The following is an 18,153-nucleotide window of genomic DNA, read 5'->3' as shown; positions in this document are numbered from 1 at the left end:
CAGCCGCGCCCTCCACCCTCGTGGGCCCCCTGTTGCTCCACCGACACACTCCTTCCTCCTATATATATCTACATACCCCCAAACTACCAGATACGGAGCCAAAACCCTACGTAACTTTCTGTATCCACGAGATCCCATCTTGGGGCCTGTTCCGGAGCTCCACCGGAGGGGGCATCGATCACGGAGGGCTTCTACATCAACACCATAGCCCCTCCGATGAAGTGTGAGTAGTTTACCTCAGACCTACGGGTCCATAGTTATTAGCTAGATGGCTTCTTCTCTCTTTTTGGATCTCAATACAAAGTTCTCCCCCTCTCTTGTGGAGATCTATTCGATGTAATCTTCTTTTGCGGTGTGTTTGTTGAGATCGATGAATTGTGGGTTTATGATCAAGTTTATCTATGAACAATATTTGAATCTTCTCTGAATTCTTTTATGTATGATTGGTTATCTTTGCAAGTCTCTTCGAATTATCAGTTTGGTTTGTCCTAATATATTGATCTTTCTTGCAATGGGAGAAGTGCTTAGCTTTGGGTTCAATCTTGCGGTGTCCTTTCCTAGTGACAGTAGGGGCAGCAAGGCACGTATTGTATTGTTGCCATCGAGGATAACAAGATGGGGTTTTCATCATATTGCATGAGTTTATCCCTCTACATCATGTCATCTTGCTTAAAGAGTTAATTTGTTCTCTTGAACTTAATACTCTAGATGCATGCTAGATAGTGGTCGATGTGTGGAGTAATAGTAGTAGATGCAGGCAGGAGTTGGTCTACTTGTCTTGGACGTGATGCCTATATACATGATCATACCTAGATATTCTCATAACTATGTTCAATTCTGTCAATTGCTCAACAATAATTTGTCTACCCACCATGAATACTTATGCTCTTGAGAGAAGCCACAAGTGAAACCTATGGCCCCCGGGTCTATCTTCTATCATATTAATCTTCCAATACTTATTTATTTCCTTTGCCTTTTATTTTACTTTGCATCTTCATCATAAAAATACCAAAAATATTATCTTATCATATCTATCAGATCTCACTCACGTAAGTGACCATGTAGGGATTGACACCCCCTTATCGCGTTGGTTGCTAGGATTTATTTGTTTGTGTAAGTGCAAGGGACTCGTGCGTGGCCTCCTACTGGATTGATACCTTGGTTCTCAAAAACTTAGGGAAATACTTACGCTACTTTGCTGCATCACCCTTTCCTCTTCAAGGGAAAACCAACGCAAGTGCTCAAGAGGTAGCAAGAAGGATTTCTGGCGCTGTTGCCGCGGAGGTCTATGCAAAAGTCAACATACCAAGTACCCATCACAAAACCCTTATCTCCCGCATTACATTATTTGCCATTTGCCTCTCATTTTCTCCTCCCCCACTTCACCCTTGCCGTTTTATTCGCCCTCTCTCTCTCTATCCTCCCTCTCTTTCTCTATTTGCCTCTTTTTGCCCGTTTCTTGTTTGCTTGTGTGTCGGATTGCTTGCTTGTCACGATGGCTCAAGATAATACCAAATTGTGTGACTTTACCAATACCAACAACAATGATTTTATTAGCACTCCGATTGCACCTCTTACCGATGCTGAATCTTGTGAAATTAATGATGCTTTGCTGAATCTTGTCATGAAAGATCCGTTTTCCGGCCTTCCTAGTGAAGATTCCGCTACCCATCTAAATAGCTTCGTTGATTTGTGTGATATGCAAAAGAAGAAAGATGTGGACAATGATATTGTTAAATTGAAGCTATTTCCTTTTTCGCTTAGAGATCGTGTTAAAGCTTGGTTTTCGTCTTTGCCTAAAAATAGTATTGATTCGTGGAATAAGTGCAAAGATGCTTTTATCTCTAAGTATTTCCCTCCCACTAAGATCATCTCTCTTAGGAACGATATTATCAATTTTAAGCAACCTGATCATGAACATGTTGCACAAGCTTGGGAGAGGATGAAATTAATGATACGTAATTGCCCTACGCATGGTTTGAATTTGTGGATGATTATACAAAAAAATTATGCTGGATTGAATTTTGCTTCTAGAAATCTTTTAGATTCGGCCGTGGGAGGCACTTTTATGGAAATCACTTTAGGAGAAGCTACTAAAATCCTAGATAATATTATGGTTAATTATTCTCAATGGCACACCGATAGATCTACTAATAAGAAAGTGCATGCGATAGAAGAAATTAATGTTTTGAGTGGAAAGATGGATGAACTTATGAAATTATTTGCTAATAAAAGTGTTTCTTCTGATCCTAATGATATGCCTTTGTCTACTTTGATTGAGAATAATAATGAATCTATGGATGTGAATTTTGTTGGTAGGAATAATCTTGGTAACAACGCGTGTAGAGGAAACTTTAATCCTAGGTCATACCCTAGTAATTCCTCTAATAATTATGGTAATTCCTACAACAATTCTTATGGAAATTATAATAAGATGCCTATGATTTTGAATCTAATACTAAATAATTTATTACTTCGCAAAAGAATTTCAATGCTTTGATTGAAGAAAAATTGCTTTAAGATTGATGAGTTGGCTAGGAACGTTGATAGAATTTCTCTTGATGTTGATTCTTTGAAACTTAGATATATTACTCCCAAGCATGATATCAATGAGTCTCTCAAATCCATGAGAATTTCCATTGATCAGTGCAAAGCAAGAACCGCTAGGATGCGTGCTAAGAAAGATTGCTTTATAAAAGCATGTTCTTCTAGTTTCCATGATAATAAAGATGAAGATCTAAAAGTTATTGATGTATCCCCTATTAAATCTTTGTTTTGCAATATGAGTCTTGATAATGATGGGACTGAACATGATCCACCTTTACCTAGACGGCGTTCCAAGAATTCAGAATCTTTAGATCTTGATGCTAAAATTGTTAGAAGTGGGATTGAAGAAGTCAAAACTTTAAATATTAATGAACCCACTATTTTGGATTTCAAGGAATTTAATTATGATAATTGTTCTTTGATAGATTGTATTTCCTTGTTGCAATCCGTGCTAAATTCTCCTCATGCTTATAGTCAAAATAAAGCTTTTACTAAATATATCGTTGATGCTTTGATGCAATCTTATGAAGAAAAACTTGAGTTGGAAGTTTCTATCCCTAGAAAACTTTATGATGAGTGGGAACCTTCTATTAAAATTAAAATTAAAAATTATGAATTCTATACTTTGTGTGATTTGGGTGCTAGTGTTTCCACGATTCCAAAGACTTTGTGTGATTTGCTAGGTTTCCGTGATTTTGATGATTGCTCTTTAAACTTGCACCTTGCGGATTCCACTATTATGAAATCTATGGGAAGAATTAATGATGTTCTTATTGTTGCAAATAGGAATTATGTGCCTGTAGATTTTATTGTTCTTGACATAGATTGCAATCCTTCATGTCCTATTATTCTTGGTAGACCTTTCCTTAGAACGATTGCTGCAATTATTGATATGAAGGAAGGAAATATTAGATTCCAATTTCCGTTAAGGAAAGGCATGGAACACTTCCCTAGAAAGAAAATTAAGTTACCTTATGAATCTATTATGAGAGCCACTTATGGATTTCCTACCAAAGATGGCAATACCTAGATCTATCCTTGCTTTTATGCCTAGCTAGGGGCGTTAAACGATAGCGCTGGCTGGGAGGCAACCCAATTTTATTTTTATTCCTTGCTTTTTGCTCCTGTTTAGTAATAAATAATTTATCTAGCCTCTGTTTTGGTTGTGTTTTTTTCTGTTTAATTAGTGTTTGTGCCAAGTAGAACCGTTGGGAAGACTTGGGGAAAGTCTTTTTAATCTTGCTGTAAAAAATAGAAACTTTAGCGCTCACGAGAATTGCTGCTATTTTTATTTGGAAGGTGCTATTTAGTTAAGTCTTTTTGAATATGATTAATAGATAAATTCCTCACGTCCAGCAATTTATTTTAGAATTTTTGGGGTTCCATATCTTGCATTAGCTACAGATTACTACAGACTGTTCTATTTTTGACAGATTCTGTTTTTCGTGTGTTGTTTGCTTATTTTGATGAATCTATGGATAGTAAAATAGTTTATAAACCATAGAGAAGTTGGAATACAGTAGGTTTAACACCAATATAAATAAAGAATGAGTTCATTACAGTACTTTGAGGTGGTGTTTTGTTTTCTTTCGCTAACGGAGCTCACGAGATTTTCTACTTTAAGTTTTGTGTTGTGAAGTTTTCAAGTTTTTGGATGAAAGATTTGATGGATTATGGAACAAGGAGTGGCAAGAGCCTAAGATTGGGTATGGCCATGGCACCCCAAAGATAATCTAAGGACACCTAAAAGCCAAAGCTTGGGGATGCCCCGGAAGGCATCCCCTCTTTCGTCTACTTCCATCGGTAACTTTACTTGGAGCTATATTTTTATTCGACACATGATATGTGTTTTGCTTGGAGCATCTTGTATGATTTGAGTCTTTGCTTTTTAGTTTACCACAATCATACTTGCTGTACACAAATTTTGAGAGAAACACACATGATTCGGAAATTATTAGAATACTCTATTTGCTTCACTTATATCTTTTGAGTTATATAGTTTTGCTCTAGTACTTCACTTATATCTTTTAGAGCACGGTGGTGGTTTTGTTTTATAGAAACTATTATTCTCTCATGCTTCAATTAGATTATTTTGAGAGTCTTAAATAGCATGGTAATTTACTTAAATAATTCTAATATGCTAGGTATTCAAGACTACTAAAAACTTTCTTATGAGTGTATTGAATACTAAGAGAAGTTTGATGCTTGATGATTGTTTTGAGACATGGAGGTAGTGATATCAAAGTTGTGCTAGTTGAGTAGTTGTGAACTTGAAAAATACTTGTGTTGAATTTTGCAAGTCTCGTAGCATGCACGTATGGTAAACGTTATGTAACAAATTTGAAACATGAGGTGTTCTTTGAGTGTCCTCCTTATGAGTGGCGGTCGGGGACGAGCGATGGTCTTTTCCTACCAATCTATCCCTCTAGGAGCATGCGCGTAGTGCTTGGTTTTTGATGACTTGTAGATTTTTGCAATAAGTATGTGAGTTCTTTATCACTAATGTTGAGTCCATGGATTATACGCACTCTCACCCTTCCATCATTGTTAGCCTCTTTGGTACCGTGCATTGCCCTTTCTCACATTTAGAGTTGGTGCAAACTTCGCCGATGCATCCAAACCCCGTGATATGATACACACTTTCACACATAAACCTCCTTATATCTTCCTCAAAACAGCCACCATACCTACCTATTATGGCATTTCCATAGCCATTCCGAGATATATTGCCATGTAACTTTCCACCGTTCCGTTTATCATGACACGTTCATCATTGTCATATTTCCGTGCATGATCATGTAGTTGACATAGTATTTGTGGCAAATCCACCATTCACAATCCTTTCATACATGTCACTCTTGGTTCATTGCATATCCCGGTACACCGCCGGAGGCATTCATATAGAGTCATACTTTGTTCTAGTATCGAGTTGTAATCATTGAGTTGTAAATTAATAGAAGTGTGATGATCATCATTTTCTAGAGCATTGTCCCAAATGAGGAAAAAAAGAGAAAGGCCATAAAAAAGAGAAGGCCCAAAAAATGAGAGAAAAAGAGAGAAGGAACAATGTTACTATCCTTTTTACCACACTTGTGCTTCAAAGTAGCACCATAATCTTCATGATAGAGAGTCTTTTGTTTTGTCACTTTCATATACTAGTGGGAACTTTTCATTATAGAACTTGGCTTGTATATTCCAACAATGGGCTTCCTCAAATGCCATAGGTCTTCGTGAGCAAGCAAGTCAGATGCACACCCACTTAGTTTCTTTTGCTGAGCTTTCATATATTTATAGCTCTAGTGCATCCGTTGCATGGCAATCCCTACTCCTCGCATTAACATCAATTGATGGGCATCTCCATAGCTCATTGATTAGCCTCGTTGATGTGAGACTTTCTCCCTTTTTTGCCTTCTCCACATAACCCCCATCATTATTCTATTCCACCCATAGTGCTATATCCATGGCTCACGCTCATATATTGCGTGAAGGTTGAAAAAGTTTGAGATTACTAAAGTATGAAACAATTGCTTGGCTTGTCATCGGGGTTGTGCATGAGCATTCTTGTGTGACGGAAATGAAGCATGACTAAACTATATGATTTTGTAGGGATGAACTTTCTTTGGCCATGTTATTTTAAGAGGACATAATTGCTTAGTTAATATGCTTGAAGTATTATTATTTTTATGTCAATATTGAACTTTTATCTTGAATCTTTCAGATCTGAATATTCATACCACAATTAAGAAGAATTGCATTGAAAATATGCCAAGTAGCATTCCACATCAAAAATTCTGTTTTTATCATTTACCTACTCGAGGACGAGCAGGAATTAAGCTTGGGGATGCTTGATACGTCTCCAACGTATCTATAATATTTTATTGTTCCATGCTATATTATATTCTGTTTTGGACATTACTGGGCTTTATTATACACTTTTATATTATTTTGGGGACTAACCTACTAACCGGAGGCCCAGCCCAGAATTGCTGTTTTTTGCCTATTTTAGGGTTTCGCAGAAAAAGAATATCAAACGGAGTCCAAATGGAATGAAACCTTCGGGAACGTGATTTTCGGAACGAACATGATCCAGAGGACTTGGACCCTACGTCAAGACATCAACCAGGAGGGCACGAGGTAGGGGGCGCGCCTCCCCCCCCCAAGCACCCTCCACTCTCGTGGGGCCTATGTTGCTCCACCGACGTACTTCTTCCTCCTATATATACCTATGTACCCCCAAACTACTAGATGCGGAGCCAAAACCCTAATTCCACCGCCGTAACTTTCTGTACCTGTGAGATCCCATCTTGGGGCCTTTTTCGGAGCTCCGCCGGAGGGGGCATCGATCACGGAGGGCTCCTACACCAACACCATAGCCTCTTCGATGAAGTGTGAGTAGTTTACTTCAGACCTTCGGGTCCATAGTTATTACCTAGATGGCTTCTTCTCTCTTTTTGGATCTCAATACAAAGTTCTCCCCCTCTCTTGTGGAGATCTATTTGATGTAATCTTCTTTTGCGGTATGTTTGTTGAGACCGATGAATTGTGGGTTTATGATCAAGTTTACCTATGAACAATATTTGAATCTTCTCTGAATCTTTTATGTATGATTGGTTATCTTTGCAAGTCTCTTCGAATTATCAGTTTGGTTTGGCCTACTAGATTGATCTTTCTTGCAATGGGAGAAGTGCTTAGCTTTGGGTTCAATCCTGCGGTGTCCTTTCCCAGTGACAGTAGGGGCAGCAAGGCACGTATTATATTGTTGCCATCAAGGATAACAAGATGGGGTTTTCATCATATTGCATGAGTTTATCCCTCTACATCATGTCATCTTGCTTAAAGCGTTACTCTGTTCTCTTGAACTTAATACTCTAGATGCATGCTGGATAGCGGTCGATGTGTGGAGTAATAGTAGTAGATGCAGGCAGGAGTCGGTCTACTTGTGTTGGACGTGATGCCTATATACATGATAATACCTAGATATTCTCACAACTATGCTCAATTCTGTCAATTGATCAACAGTAATTTGTCTACCCACCGTGAATACTTATGCTCTGGAGAGAAGCCACTAGTGAAACCTATGGCCCCTGGGTCTATCTTCTATCATATTAATCTTCCAATACTTATTTATTTCCTTTGCCTTTTATTTTACTTTGCATTTTTATCATAAAAATACCAAAAATATTATCTTATCATATCTTTCAGATCTCACTCTCGTAAGTGACCGTGTAGGGATTGACAACCCCTTAGCGCGTTGGTTGCGAGGATTTATTTGTTTGTGTAGGTGTGAGGGACTCGTGCGTGGTCTCCTACTAGATTGATACCTTGGTTCTCAAAAACTGAGGGAAATACTTACGCTACTTTGCTGCATCACCCTTTCCTCTTCAAGGAAAAACCAACGCAAGTGCTCAAGAGGTAGCGTGTGGCCTTGTTGTTTGCGGCGTGGTGAGGAGGAGGTGCGGCTCGGATGTGGGGCGGCAGCACCGACAGCGTGCCGGCAGCAGCGCGAGGGCGGGAGCTTTACTGGCCTACGAGGGCTCGGTCGGGCCTGGTGTGCTCCTGCTATTGCATCCGGATGGCTACCGTCGCTGACAGTGGAGGTGGGGCCCCTCCCGCGTGCCGACGGTGCTGTTGCCCTAGTCCCGGCTTTGATTCTTCGACGTGTTGTCCTCACTTCGTGGTGCGGTGGTGAGACGGCGTGGGGGCCTCAAGACCGCGTTGACGCAGGGTGGTGGTTGGTTTGGTTGGCAGGCTCCGGAGCGCCCGAGGTGCGGATTGGGATCGGGGGAAACCCCTGTCGGCATGGCCGACTCCGGCGCGGTGGCGCCTGTGGGTGCCACTTGACCTTCCGGGAGGGTGTCAGGGGCTACCCTTCCTCTCGCCTCGTCGTGTACCGGGGGAAACCCTTGGCAGCAGCGTCGTCATCGTCGCGATCCTTCTTGGAGGTGTTGATAGGTGCCGGCGCTTTGGAGTCTTGGAACCTAGTGGAAGATCCCGGTGGGCGCAGCAATCGCGAGGCTTCTTCGTTTTTGTTGATCTGCTGTTGTCGGCATTTGTTTCTTTTACTTTTTCTCTGTCATTTTTTTGGGCGTGACCGTGCTGCTTCCGACCCAGCACCTATCTCTGTATGGTTCGGTTGGTTGCTTTGTATACAAAAAGCGGGGGGAAACGCTTTTTCGGAAGAAAAAAAATAGAGGGGGTTTGGGGTAGAACAGAGCACGAATAATGCCTGAATCATTTGACCTGGGCCACTGTGCCCACTTGATGGAGCGCAAGAAGAATGGACAAGAAGACTAGGTCAAATTGGTTAAGAAGAATGAGCAATGCTCTTCATTTAAAAAAATTTGAACAAGGGCAGAGTCCAAAAGGACCCCAAACTTTATTTAAAGCCAGAGGAATAGGATACACAACAAACTAAAAATTCCAAAGCAGCCCCTAAAATATGCAGAAAGGACCCCAAAGATCTAAAGAGGAACGCAGTCAGGTCCAAGCCACTCCTGATCGACTTCAAACTCACCGGCGCTGGGGACATCACCACTTGGTCCGATGAGTTCTTCACCGTAGCAATTCATAAACATCGAGCTAGAGTAGCACTGCCTCCCATGTAGCTTCAAGGCTAGGAGGAAGAGGTTTGGCCGCCCTTCAGCCAGAGGATTCGGTGGCACGGCCGCGCTGCAAGCCGGCTGACCGCCTAGAGCGCCCATGCTCAAGCACCATCGATGATTTGCTCTTGGAACCGGTCGCAAGAACCGTCTTCATACCAGTCCCTATCAAATTGACCGCCACCATGGTGACTGCCGTCGGCGAAAGCAAGCGAAGGGGATTCTTGCATACTAGGGGAAACATCGAGCTTATTTCCGAGGATCCCGGCGCGCCCCCTTCCAGCAGCAGCGAGCCAACCGCCGCCACCAACAAGAGTGTCGCGAGGAACCACGGAACACGGCTCGGGCGTGCTGACGGCAAAATCCTCATTGGCATGGTGCCAATCTCCGGCACGAGGTTCTTCATGCACGTTTGAGATCGGTCATCTATGAACATTACAATCGAAGTCGCTCACATACACAAGCATAGACTCATCCCTATGAATGCACATACGCACATCATATTTCTATGAGCACCTCTGATAGACTTAGCCGACATATTATCTTAAGATTTTATGAAGTCATCACAGACGCCTCGCAGTCGACATGAGCGTCTCTCCCACTGAACGAACATTGCCGGAAGCCTGAAATAAATTCAGGAATAATATGAGAACCAATGTAAAAAAACAAGACCATTCAGGACCAGCCTTTGGAGGTATATTTTTATAAAAGGAAATCTTTAAGCACCACACGTCACCTTCGGGACTCGAACGCGGGTGGGCTTGCTCGCTCCGAGTGAGGCAAGCCAATGTCAGGTCTAAGACTTGAACCCTGATGGGTTAAAGAAGGTTGATTGGTTTGATATCAGAAATTGGTATGTCAACATTTGGCAAATGTTAAATATTGGTTAACTCTTGGTTAGTTAGCGCCAGTTATTTTGGTGGCTTAAAAAATAAGCCATCTCCTTCCCGGCTTATCTCATAAGCCGCCTCTCTTATTCATTGGGGCTTCTAAACTAGTTACGAGATAACTAATTTAGAAGTCTCAACAAATTTAAGAAGCGACTTATTTTTTAAACTGGGAAGAGGCAACTTATGCTTTAAGCCGCCCAAAAAAACTGACCCTTATTTACTTGCCAACCATGCAAGAAATTATCAATTTTTGACAACTTTTGATATTGCCAATTATTGGATAACCAAGTATTGACAATGCCAAATATTGGCATCAAACCAATTATCGTCTATCCTTAAAAAATGCAATTATCTTCTACTACTATCTTCTTAACCATCCAATCACTGAATGTTTTCTAAAAAAAACCCACAGGAATGTTGTAGCACTAGTAATCGGCCCGTCTATTAAGAAAAAAAAACTAATCGGCCCGTCTCGTATTTGAATATCTGGACCGTCCAGTCTTGCCATTAGACGGCCTCCATCCACCGTCTTCTTCTCAACCCCCAACCCACAACCGAGTCTACCCAACCCCCCAACCCATGGCCGCCGCCGCCGCGGTCGCGGTCGCCACTGGCGCCGACTGGACCGTCGTCCGCCGGCGTGGCGGCCGCCGCCGAGGTGACGTCCCGGTCACCACCTCCCACCTTGACGCCCCGCCGCCACTCCCGTTGACCCCGATCCCGTGGGCGCCCTCCGACCCGTCCCTCGACCCAGCCCGCGTCTCCCGCCTCCTCGACCGCGCCCTGGCCGCGATCTCCCGCGTCGAGGCCTCCCGCTTATACCGCCGCCTCCTCCTCCCCGACTCCCCGCTCTGCCGCCGCCTCGCCTCGCTCGCCCCCGCCCGCCTCTCCCTCCTCGGCGTCGGCAGCTTCGAGTCCTCCCCGGCCGCGCGCCTCCAGCTCGCGCTCGCGGCACTCCTCCGCCGCGACCTCCTCCCGGGCGCCTCCGCCACGGCCGACCTCTTCGACCCCGTCCTCTCCTCCGTCGAGTGCGCCGTCGCCGTCGCCCTCGGCTTCGCCGTCCCGAACCTCGACGACGGGTGCGGCCGCCGCGTGGAGGAGCCCACCCTCTTCTACATGCCCCACTGCGAGGCGTCGCTCTACGACGCGCTCCTCGTGGCCAACTGGGAGCCCCGCGCTCAGCTCCGCCGAGTCTGCGTGCTCGGCAATAGCTTCCGGCGGTACGCTGTGCAGGCGGAAGAGAACCGCTCGGGACCCGCCGCCAAGGCCAATCTTGTTCTCAAGGCAGGGCGGTTCGCGTGGGAGCAGCGGATCGACGAGGCCGGGGATGTGGACGACGAGGACTGGTTCGCCCGTGCGTTCAACGAGACGAGCTGGCATTTCTTCGAGGTGGACCAAGACGTCGACCAGAGGACGGAGATAAGTTCGCAAGCTTTGTCCTTCGAGAAATTATCACTGTAACCCAATGTATTAGTACTTGATTCAAGATGCATTTGGAGATTCAGGGTTGGCATCTTCACAAAATTTATCACTGCAATTCTGTGGTTGTATACTAGTATTTGATTGGAGATGAATTCACACATTGAGAGTTAGCATCTGAGCATCATTTATCACTGTAATTCTATGATTGCATTACTTGATTGGAGATATATTCAAAGATTCAGAGTTGGCATCTTAATTAAACTCATCACTGTAATTCTTTTATTATATACTAGTACTTGATTGGAAACAAATTCAAAGATTCAGAGTTGGCATTTAACACTGTAATTCTATGATTATATTACTTGGTTAGAGATGCATGCAAAGATTCAGAGTTGGCATCTTAACAAATTTGGTGTTTACTTCATCTTGATTTGCATTGAACAAGAATGGAAGCTGTGCATTTGTCTTTCTGAATTTAGACATTGAGTCCCCACATTACTTACTGGCTGTGACCCAATTTCCAGTGTCCCGCGAGGTTTATCGGTTGATTGTTCTGATATGGGAAACGGGTACTCTGCCTTAGAACATAACCTGTAAGGCTGCTTCTTTTGTAGACATTATTTCATTAAAAGGGAACCATTAAGGTTCAGTATGAACATAGTTCAACAAAGCGCTAGGCGTTAATTGTGCGTTTTGCCACCGCCTTGCGTTTTTCTGATCAAAGCGCATGCTTATGCGCAATTATGTGCAGATTAAGCGCAGTTATGCGCTAGGCGTTTTGCTAAGGCGCGCCTTTTTTAACAATGAGTATGAACCACTTGCTCAGAATGCAAGGAGAAATATAACACATGATTTAAGGTGAACACTGAGCAGCCTGCTATCCTATAACATTCAGAAAGGTAAAGGCAGATTGATTTGCCCCTCACGTAACGAAAAGAAATCGCTAAAGAACCCCCAGGATCTATTTATCTTTTTATTTCCAGGAGTGATAGCATCATAATATTCTGAATTCTCAACTGATTTACCTAACCTCATTCTATTCTGAATTTATCTCTCCTGACCTCATTCTATACATGTGACTGAAAATTAGCTGTGATCTTTACATAACGGGAGCCCGCCCCTTCCATTGGTCAAAACCCTCGGAGACCACCATCTGCAGCCCTCCAGATCCTAGTTGGAGATCATTGCGCACATTGCAAGGATGATGCATTCAAAGGTTCAAAGTTGATATCTTAGCAAAATATGGTGCTTATTTCATCTTGATTCCCGATGAAGAAGAATGAAGCCACGTCTGTTGTCTTATCCTCGTCTCACTCATAGGAATTCAGACACCGAGTGATTCCCCAATCGCTGGCAGCGAACCGATGAATTGAGAAGTAAACTCTCAATGTGGCGTTGCATCTATCATTTTCAGGAAGCTTCGGTGTCTCATGAGGTTAACTGTTTCTTTTCATGGGTGCTCCACTATAACTTGCGTGCTCTATATACCCTCAGAACGTTACCTGTACGGCAGTGCCTTGAATATTCTTCTGTAGGACATTTTTCTGCCGTGCCCACTGATTTCATTAAGGCAATCATGAAGGTTAATTACAAACCACTTGCCAAAAAATGCAAGGAGAAACATAGCGCTATAATGCTATCATATACATCCGGAAAGGTGGAAGCTGATTGGTTTGCCCCTCAATAAGGAAAAGAATCCCTAAGAACCCCCAGATTTTTTCCTGTTTCTGATAACTGTAGCATCATAATGTTCTTGAATTCTCCACTGATTTACCTTCATATCTCCCGAGCACATTCTGTTCCTGTGACTGAAGATCAGATCTGATCTTCACGTACCCATCAAACAAAGGCCTTTGATGATCACCATCGCCAGCCTTCCAGATCCCAGTTGGAGAACTCCAATGGAAAATCAAGTACAGATCACATGAATTGGGCCATCGGCTGATTTTGCAAGCGGTGGCATAAACACCTAACCTGTTGAGGACTCCACAACAAACTCAATTGTGTGAGAGAACAAGGAGCAAATGTATAAACTTAGAAGAGCCTCAAATAACTCCATATAATGTCGAAATGGGCTACTAAAACAATAGATGCTGAATAGAATCACAGCGGGCTGAAGACATGTGGTGCATCTTCTGCTGCTCTATGTACATCCCCGCTTTAAAACAGATTATCTTGCCAAGAATGGTGCTTGGTATTTAACCAAAGCCCTCTTGTCACGGCAAGCCTGGCAACTAATACAACGTCCGGACAGTTTATGCTTGCAGGTTCTGAAGGCAAGGTACGCCACGATGTCATCATCTCCGACATGGTTTTCTCTGGCAATGCATCATTGACATGGCATGCTATTGAATATGGCTTGGAATTTTTAAATAAGGGTTTGATCTGACAGATAGGTTCGGGAACTAAAGTGCTGGTCTGGAGTGACAATTTTTTTTGAGGCAGGTCTGGACTCTGGAGTGACAATTGGATACCAGAAGACTTTGCTGGCGCTGGTGCCGGTGGCTTCTGATGGGAGTTTGCCGGCGCAACCTGCTGCAGCAGTACTTCGTACCTGCAAATGTGGAGGCGAAAATGAAAATTCGGCCTTCCGCTCGACACACGATGAAAACTTCCTCGCCTGTCACCTGATAAAAATTCTGGTGTTCTCTTCAGTCCGAGGTGCCTACAAGTTAGCACTGAATTTCAACTTCTTTGATCAGGGAGTCGGGGGTCCTAGTTCGAGTCCAGATAGGTCTGCTCCAAGCTGGGATTTAATGTTGAAGCCTCCAGTTGCTCAAAAGATTTCTACCTTTGCTTGGAAGCTTCAGCACCAGGCCGGAATGGCCGCTGCAGCTATCCCAGGTACAATGGGTGACGATGGTTATAAATTTCTAATGCAAAAGCCAGCGCCTCCTGTACGACGGTACATGAATCCCGTTGATTTCTCTGAATCCCGTCAAGGTTCTATTTGCTTTTTTTGCACTGAAATCTGGAGGGGTTGACATTGCGTGAGTTCAATGTGCTCAGAGGTGCAACTCTTGCATTGGTTCCTGGAAGAAAATGTTTATAGACGTAGGATAGGCAGTATTAAGGTTATTTTTGCAAGCGGGACAAAACCACTAGAAATGCCTATTTTCACATTCATTCTCATTCGACCATTAGTAAAATGACATTCAACATTTCATCGAATATTAGAAAAATGACATTTCTCTTCTTTTCTCTCCTACTTCAAAAATGCACAAGGTTATGTCGTCTGCTCCTCCTTTGTCAAACCTGTCGCAACTATTTTGCCAATTTCCTTGGAGAGAGTTCTTTTGCGCCCCATGTAGTCAAACTCACCTTCATCCACCTCTCATGGATTGGCGCAGTCAAGCAAACCATCGTGCTCTCTCTGTCCGGGTTTATTAGGCTCCCTTTTATTTTGGGTCAAAGTTTGACCATGAATTTTAACTAATAAAATTTAACTTATATGCCACACAAAATATACCATGAAAAATCTCTTCCAAATACAAATCAAACAATATACTTTTTTATAAAATATGCTTTGTATTTTTAGTCAAATAGAAAGTCAAAGTTGGATCCAAAATATAAGGGGGCTAATAAACCCAGATGAAGGTAGTATCTACCAAGACAATGACTATGAAGTTGATTCCTTGACCTATCCACTGTCCTCACCTTATAAAGGGGGGTGAGGCCTAGGGTTACAAGAATCCTACCGACCTAAAGCCATGCTCGGTCCAGCATGCCATCTGACGGGCCACCCAAGGTGTAGCGCACCATCATATGGTGGAGTCTTGCACAAGTTTGGGTTGTCTGAACATGCCTTAGATTTCATCTCCCAATGAGCAAGGGATCACATCAGCAACTTATACTCCCACCACCCCAGAATAGTTGGCACATTTTTTTACCGAAGATAGTGGGCAGCAGAAACACCAATTTTGGACTGAGATGCCCCCGCGAGGTCTTATTTGAGGCCGTGAAATCTCGCCAAATTTGAGGAAAAGCAGGCCATTGATGGCTGAGAGAGGGAACACTGCGAGATCTGAGGAGAGAGAAGACATCGGATGTAATGGCTAGATCATTAATCGCCTCCTCCCATAGATTGTCTATAATTTACTCTCTACCATGATTTCGAGGGACAAGATTAGAAGTTTGATTCATTTGCGAGCATTAGGTAAATCGTTTGAAATTTATGCCCCCTATTTTGGGTTGGAGATGTGCCATGAATCTTTCGGGTCGAGTTGCATGGAAATTTGTTATGAAATACATCATTTCAAATAGGCAATACATGACTTGAGATGAATCAATGGTATTAGTAATACGAATAACAAAGGAATCTGATAGGATTGGAAGTGCAAAACATAGCATTGTCACAAAAGACATGAAACTGTAACTAGGAACAGTCGCTCGAGTAGAACAAAGAAAAAACCGCCTTGATGAGGGTTAAAAATAGATTGGAGCAAATATTAAAATTCACATGGAATTAAGATATACTTCCTCCGTTTGAAAAAGCTTGTCCCTCAAATAGATGTATCTAGCACCACACCAAGTTAGTGCTAGATACATCCATTTGAGGGACAAGCTGGGACAAGCTTAGTGCTAGATACATCAATTTGAGGGACAAGATTTTTCGGACGAATGGAGTAGAAGGCTAATCCAACGAATTTTGGTGGCACCATTCCTTTGATCCAAATGGCATTCATAGGAAAGGAAACCATATGAATTAGAATCACATAAATAACCCTCAAAAAATATAAAGAGTAGCTTAAGCTTGTGTCAGCTACATATGCACGCATGTCAATGTCGCGTCCCATAACTAAGGTAGATGAGCTGTTAGGGTTATCGGTATAATCTATCAATCTTGGCAATCCATTGCAAAATCGGATGGCTAGGAGAGCAAAGGGCCAAGATCATTGATGGACTAAGGAATTAATCAAACCATCTATTTCACACTATGGTGTTTATTTTTTTCCATTGATACGAACCAAATTCGTTTAATATATGCTAACAAATAAGCGGCTCAGCAGTAACCTTTTCCTGGCTACTGCCAGCAAGAGATTAAACGCCGGTGCTCATCCACCAGCCCCACTCACACCCAGAAAACAGTGTAGCGTCACCAAACCCTGGGACGCTCCAAGACGACGATAGGGACCACCTAGGGTTCAAATATATGTATGTCATTCAACTATCTCACTCGGATCTCCCTGGCACGCCAATCCCACGAGAAATCAGGAAACATACGATAAATTACGCAACACCCACAGCCAAGGCCACGCGGTGCCAGTGTTTTTGAAACCTTTTGATCCCGGGCCCACGCACCAACCAGCTATAACGCGGCCAAGTAGTACTGGGCACTCGTCGCGTCTTCTAGAGAAAGAATAGCAAGAAACTGCACTGAAGCTGGTACTAGCACTGAGATTGCAATAGGATGGATACTAGCATTAAGATTGCAATAGGGGATAGACATCAACGAACATACTAACTGGAGCATCGAGGACAGTGAAATACTAGTACACCACATTACGTCCTTTCAGTTGCTGATGATACCAAAGTAACGAACCACCAATAGTGCTATTACGGAAATGACTATCACTGAGTACAACTCAAAATTAAGAATCACTAACAGGTCATCACTTGATGCTTACAACTAGTTTCCTGGTGGGATCCATACATACCAACTCTGACTCTATCTGAACAATCAGTCGATGGATTATGTAGCTAACAATGGTAGCACCGAATTGAATGTGAATTGTGATCTGCGAATTCACTTTGCTTGCTTACTGTTGGGTGGAGGCGTTTGTTGAGTTGACAGGGTCAGCGATTGTCCGGCACCAGGTAGGACTCCATGTTGATCTGCGATAACCGCGCGCCGGGAAATAGCAGCTGGGGACAGGAGCGTTTATGGAATTAAAAACGGGTACCTAGGGAGGAGCGGCAGGGGCTGGAATGTAAGGGGGTCGGGGGAGGGAGCAGAGGAGGCATGGGAACTCACGTCGATCTGCTTTTGCACTTTGCGGGGCCGACCGCGAGGGCGGCTACGCGGGAGTGCACCGGTGAGGCCGTAGATGTCTTCCTCAATCTCCTCCGCGGAGAGTGATACAGAGAATCGTGGCCTCTTGAGCGCATCCGCGCGGACCGACCGCCGCTTGCGCTCGAACGCCTGTGGCGGCGCACTCGCGGCGATCGTGGCCACGAGGGATGGCATAGCAAGGCGACGCGGGCGGCCAGGGCGTGCCTTCAACGGTTGTGGAGAAACCACCTTGGTGACCTCAGGGTACTTGTTGACTACGGGGTTGCCGGTGCCCGATGCCTTTGCCACCTTGCCAAGGTCAAGCTGTAGCCTCTCGCTGACCTCATATTGCTGATTCGAGGAGGATCCCGTGTCCGGGGCGATGGTTTCGCCATGGCGGTTGACGGGAACGCACCGCAGCCGTCGTTGGCTCCCCCAGGGCTTGAGCATTGATGGCAGCAACATCAGCCTCCCTCGATGGGCGCTCGACGGCGTTGGATCTACCTCCACGGCCCCGCCACCCGCCTCCCTAGCGCCACCTTCCTTGGTGAGATCTGATGGGAAAGCCGCAGGCGACGGCTCCGCCGGGTTCACCATGGTCAGGGGGGATGTCGCACCCACGATCGCCGCTTTTGCAGCCGCTCTAGATCTGGCTGCGGCGGCAGTGAGAGGGGTACGATCTGATGTGGTGAGGACGAGATCT

The 18,153-nt window shown here is 43.9% G+C and overlaps 1 protein-coding gene and 1 long non-coding RNA gene across 2 annotated transcripts; one reads left to right on the top strand and one right to left on the bottom strand.

The window, feature by feature from the left end:
- Positions 1-10,564: 10,564 nt before the first annotated feature.
- On the top strand, positions 10,565-11,699 carry LOC119362057 (protein SENSITIVITY TO RED LIGHT REDUCED 1-like). Its single transcript, XM_037627231.1, has one exon. The coding sequence runs from the start codon at positions 10,616-10,618 to the stop codon at positions 11,495-11,497; it is 882 nt and encodes a 293-aa protein (XP_037483128.1). The 5' UTR covers positions 10,565-10,615; the 3' UTR covers positions 11,498-11,699.
- A 5,293-nt stretch (positions 11,700-16,992) lies between these two features.
- LOC119360234 lies at positions 16,993-17,567 on the bottom strand. Its single transcript, XR_005172789.1, has 2 exons — positions 17,433-17,567; positions 16,993-17,323 (listed from the first exon to the last, which is right to left on the bottom strand). It is a non-coding gene; the product is annotated as an uncharacterized LOC119360234 (long non-coding RNA).
- Between the last annotated feature and the right edge of the window lie 586 nt (positions 17,568-18,153).

The sequence above is a fragment of the Triticum dicoccoides genome, chromosome 1A (assembly GCF_002162155.2).
Source record: "Triticum dicoccoides isolate Atlit2015 ecotype Zavitan chromosome 1A, WEW_v2.0, whole genome shotgun sequence".
NCBI classification, from domain to species: Eukaryota; Viridiplantae; Streptophyta; class Magnoliopsida; order Poales; family Poaceae; genus Triticum; species Triticum dicoccoides.
This window is presented reverse-complemented; position numbering and strand designations above follow the sequence as displayed.

Excerpts from the sequence above, each read along its gene's own strand:
- LOC119362057 (XM_037627231.1), top strand. The coding sequence starts at position 10,616 with ATGGCCGCCGCCGCCGCGGTCGCGGTCGCCACTGGCGCCGACTGGACC.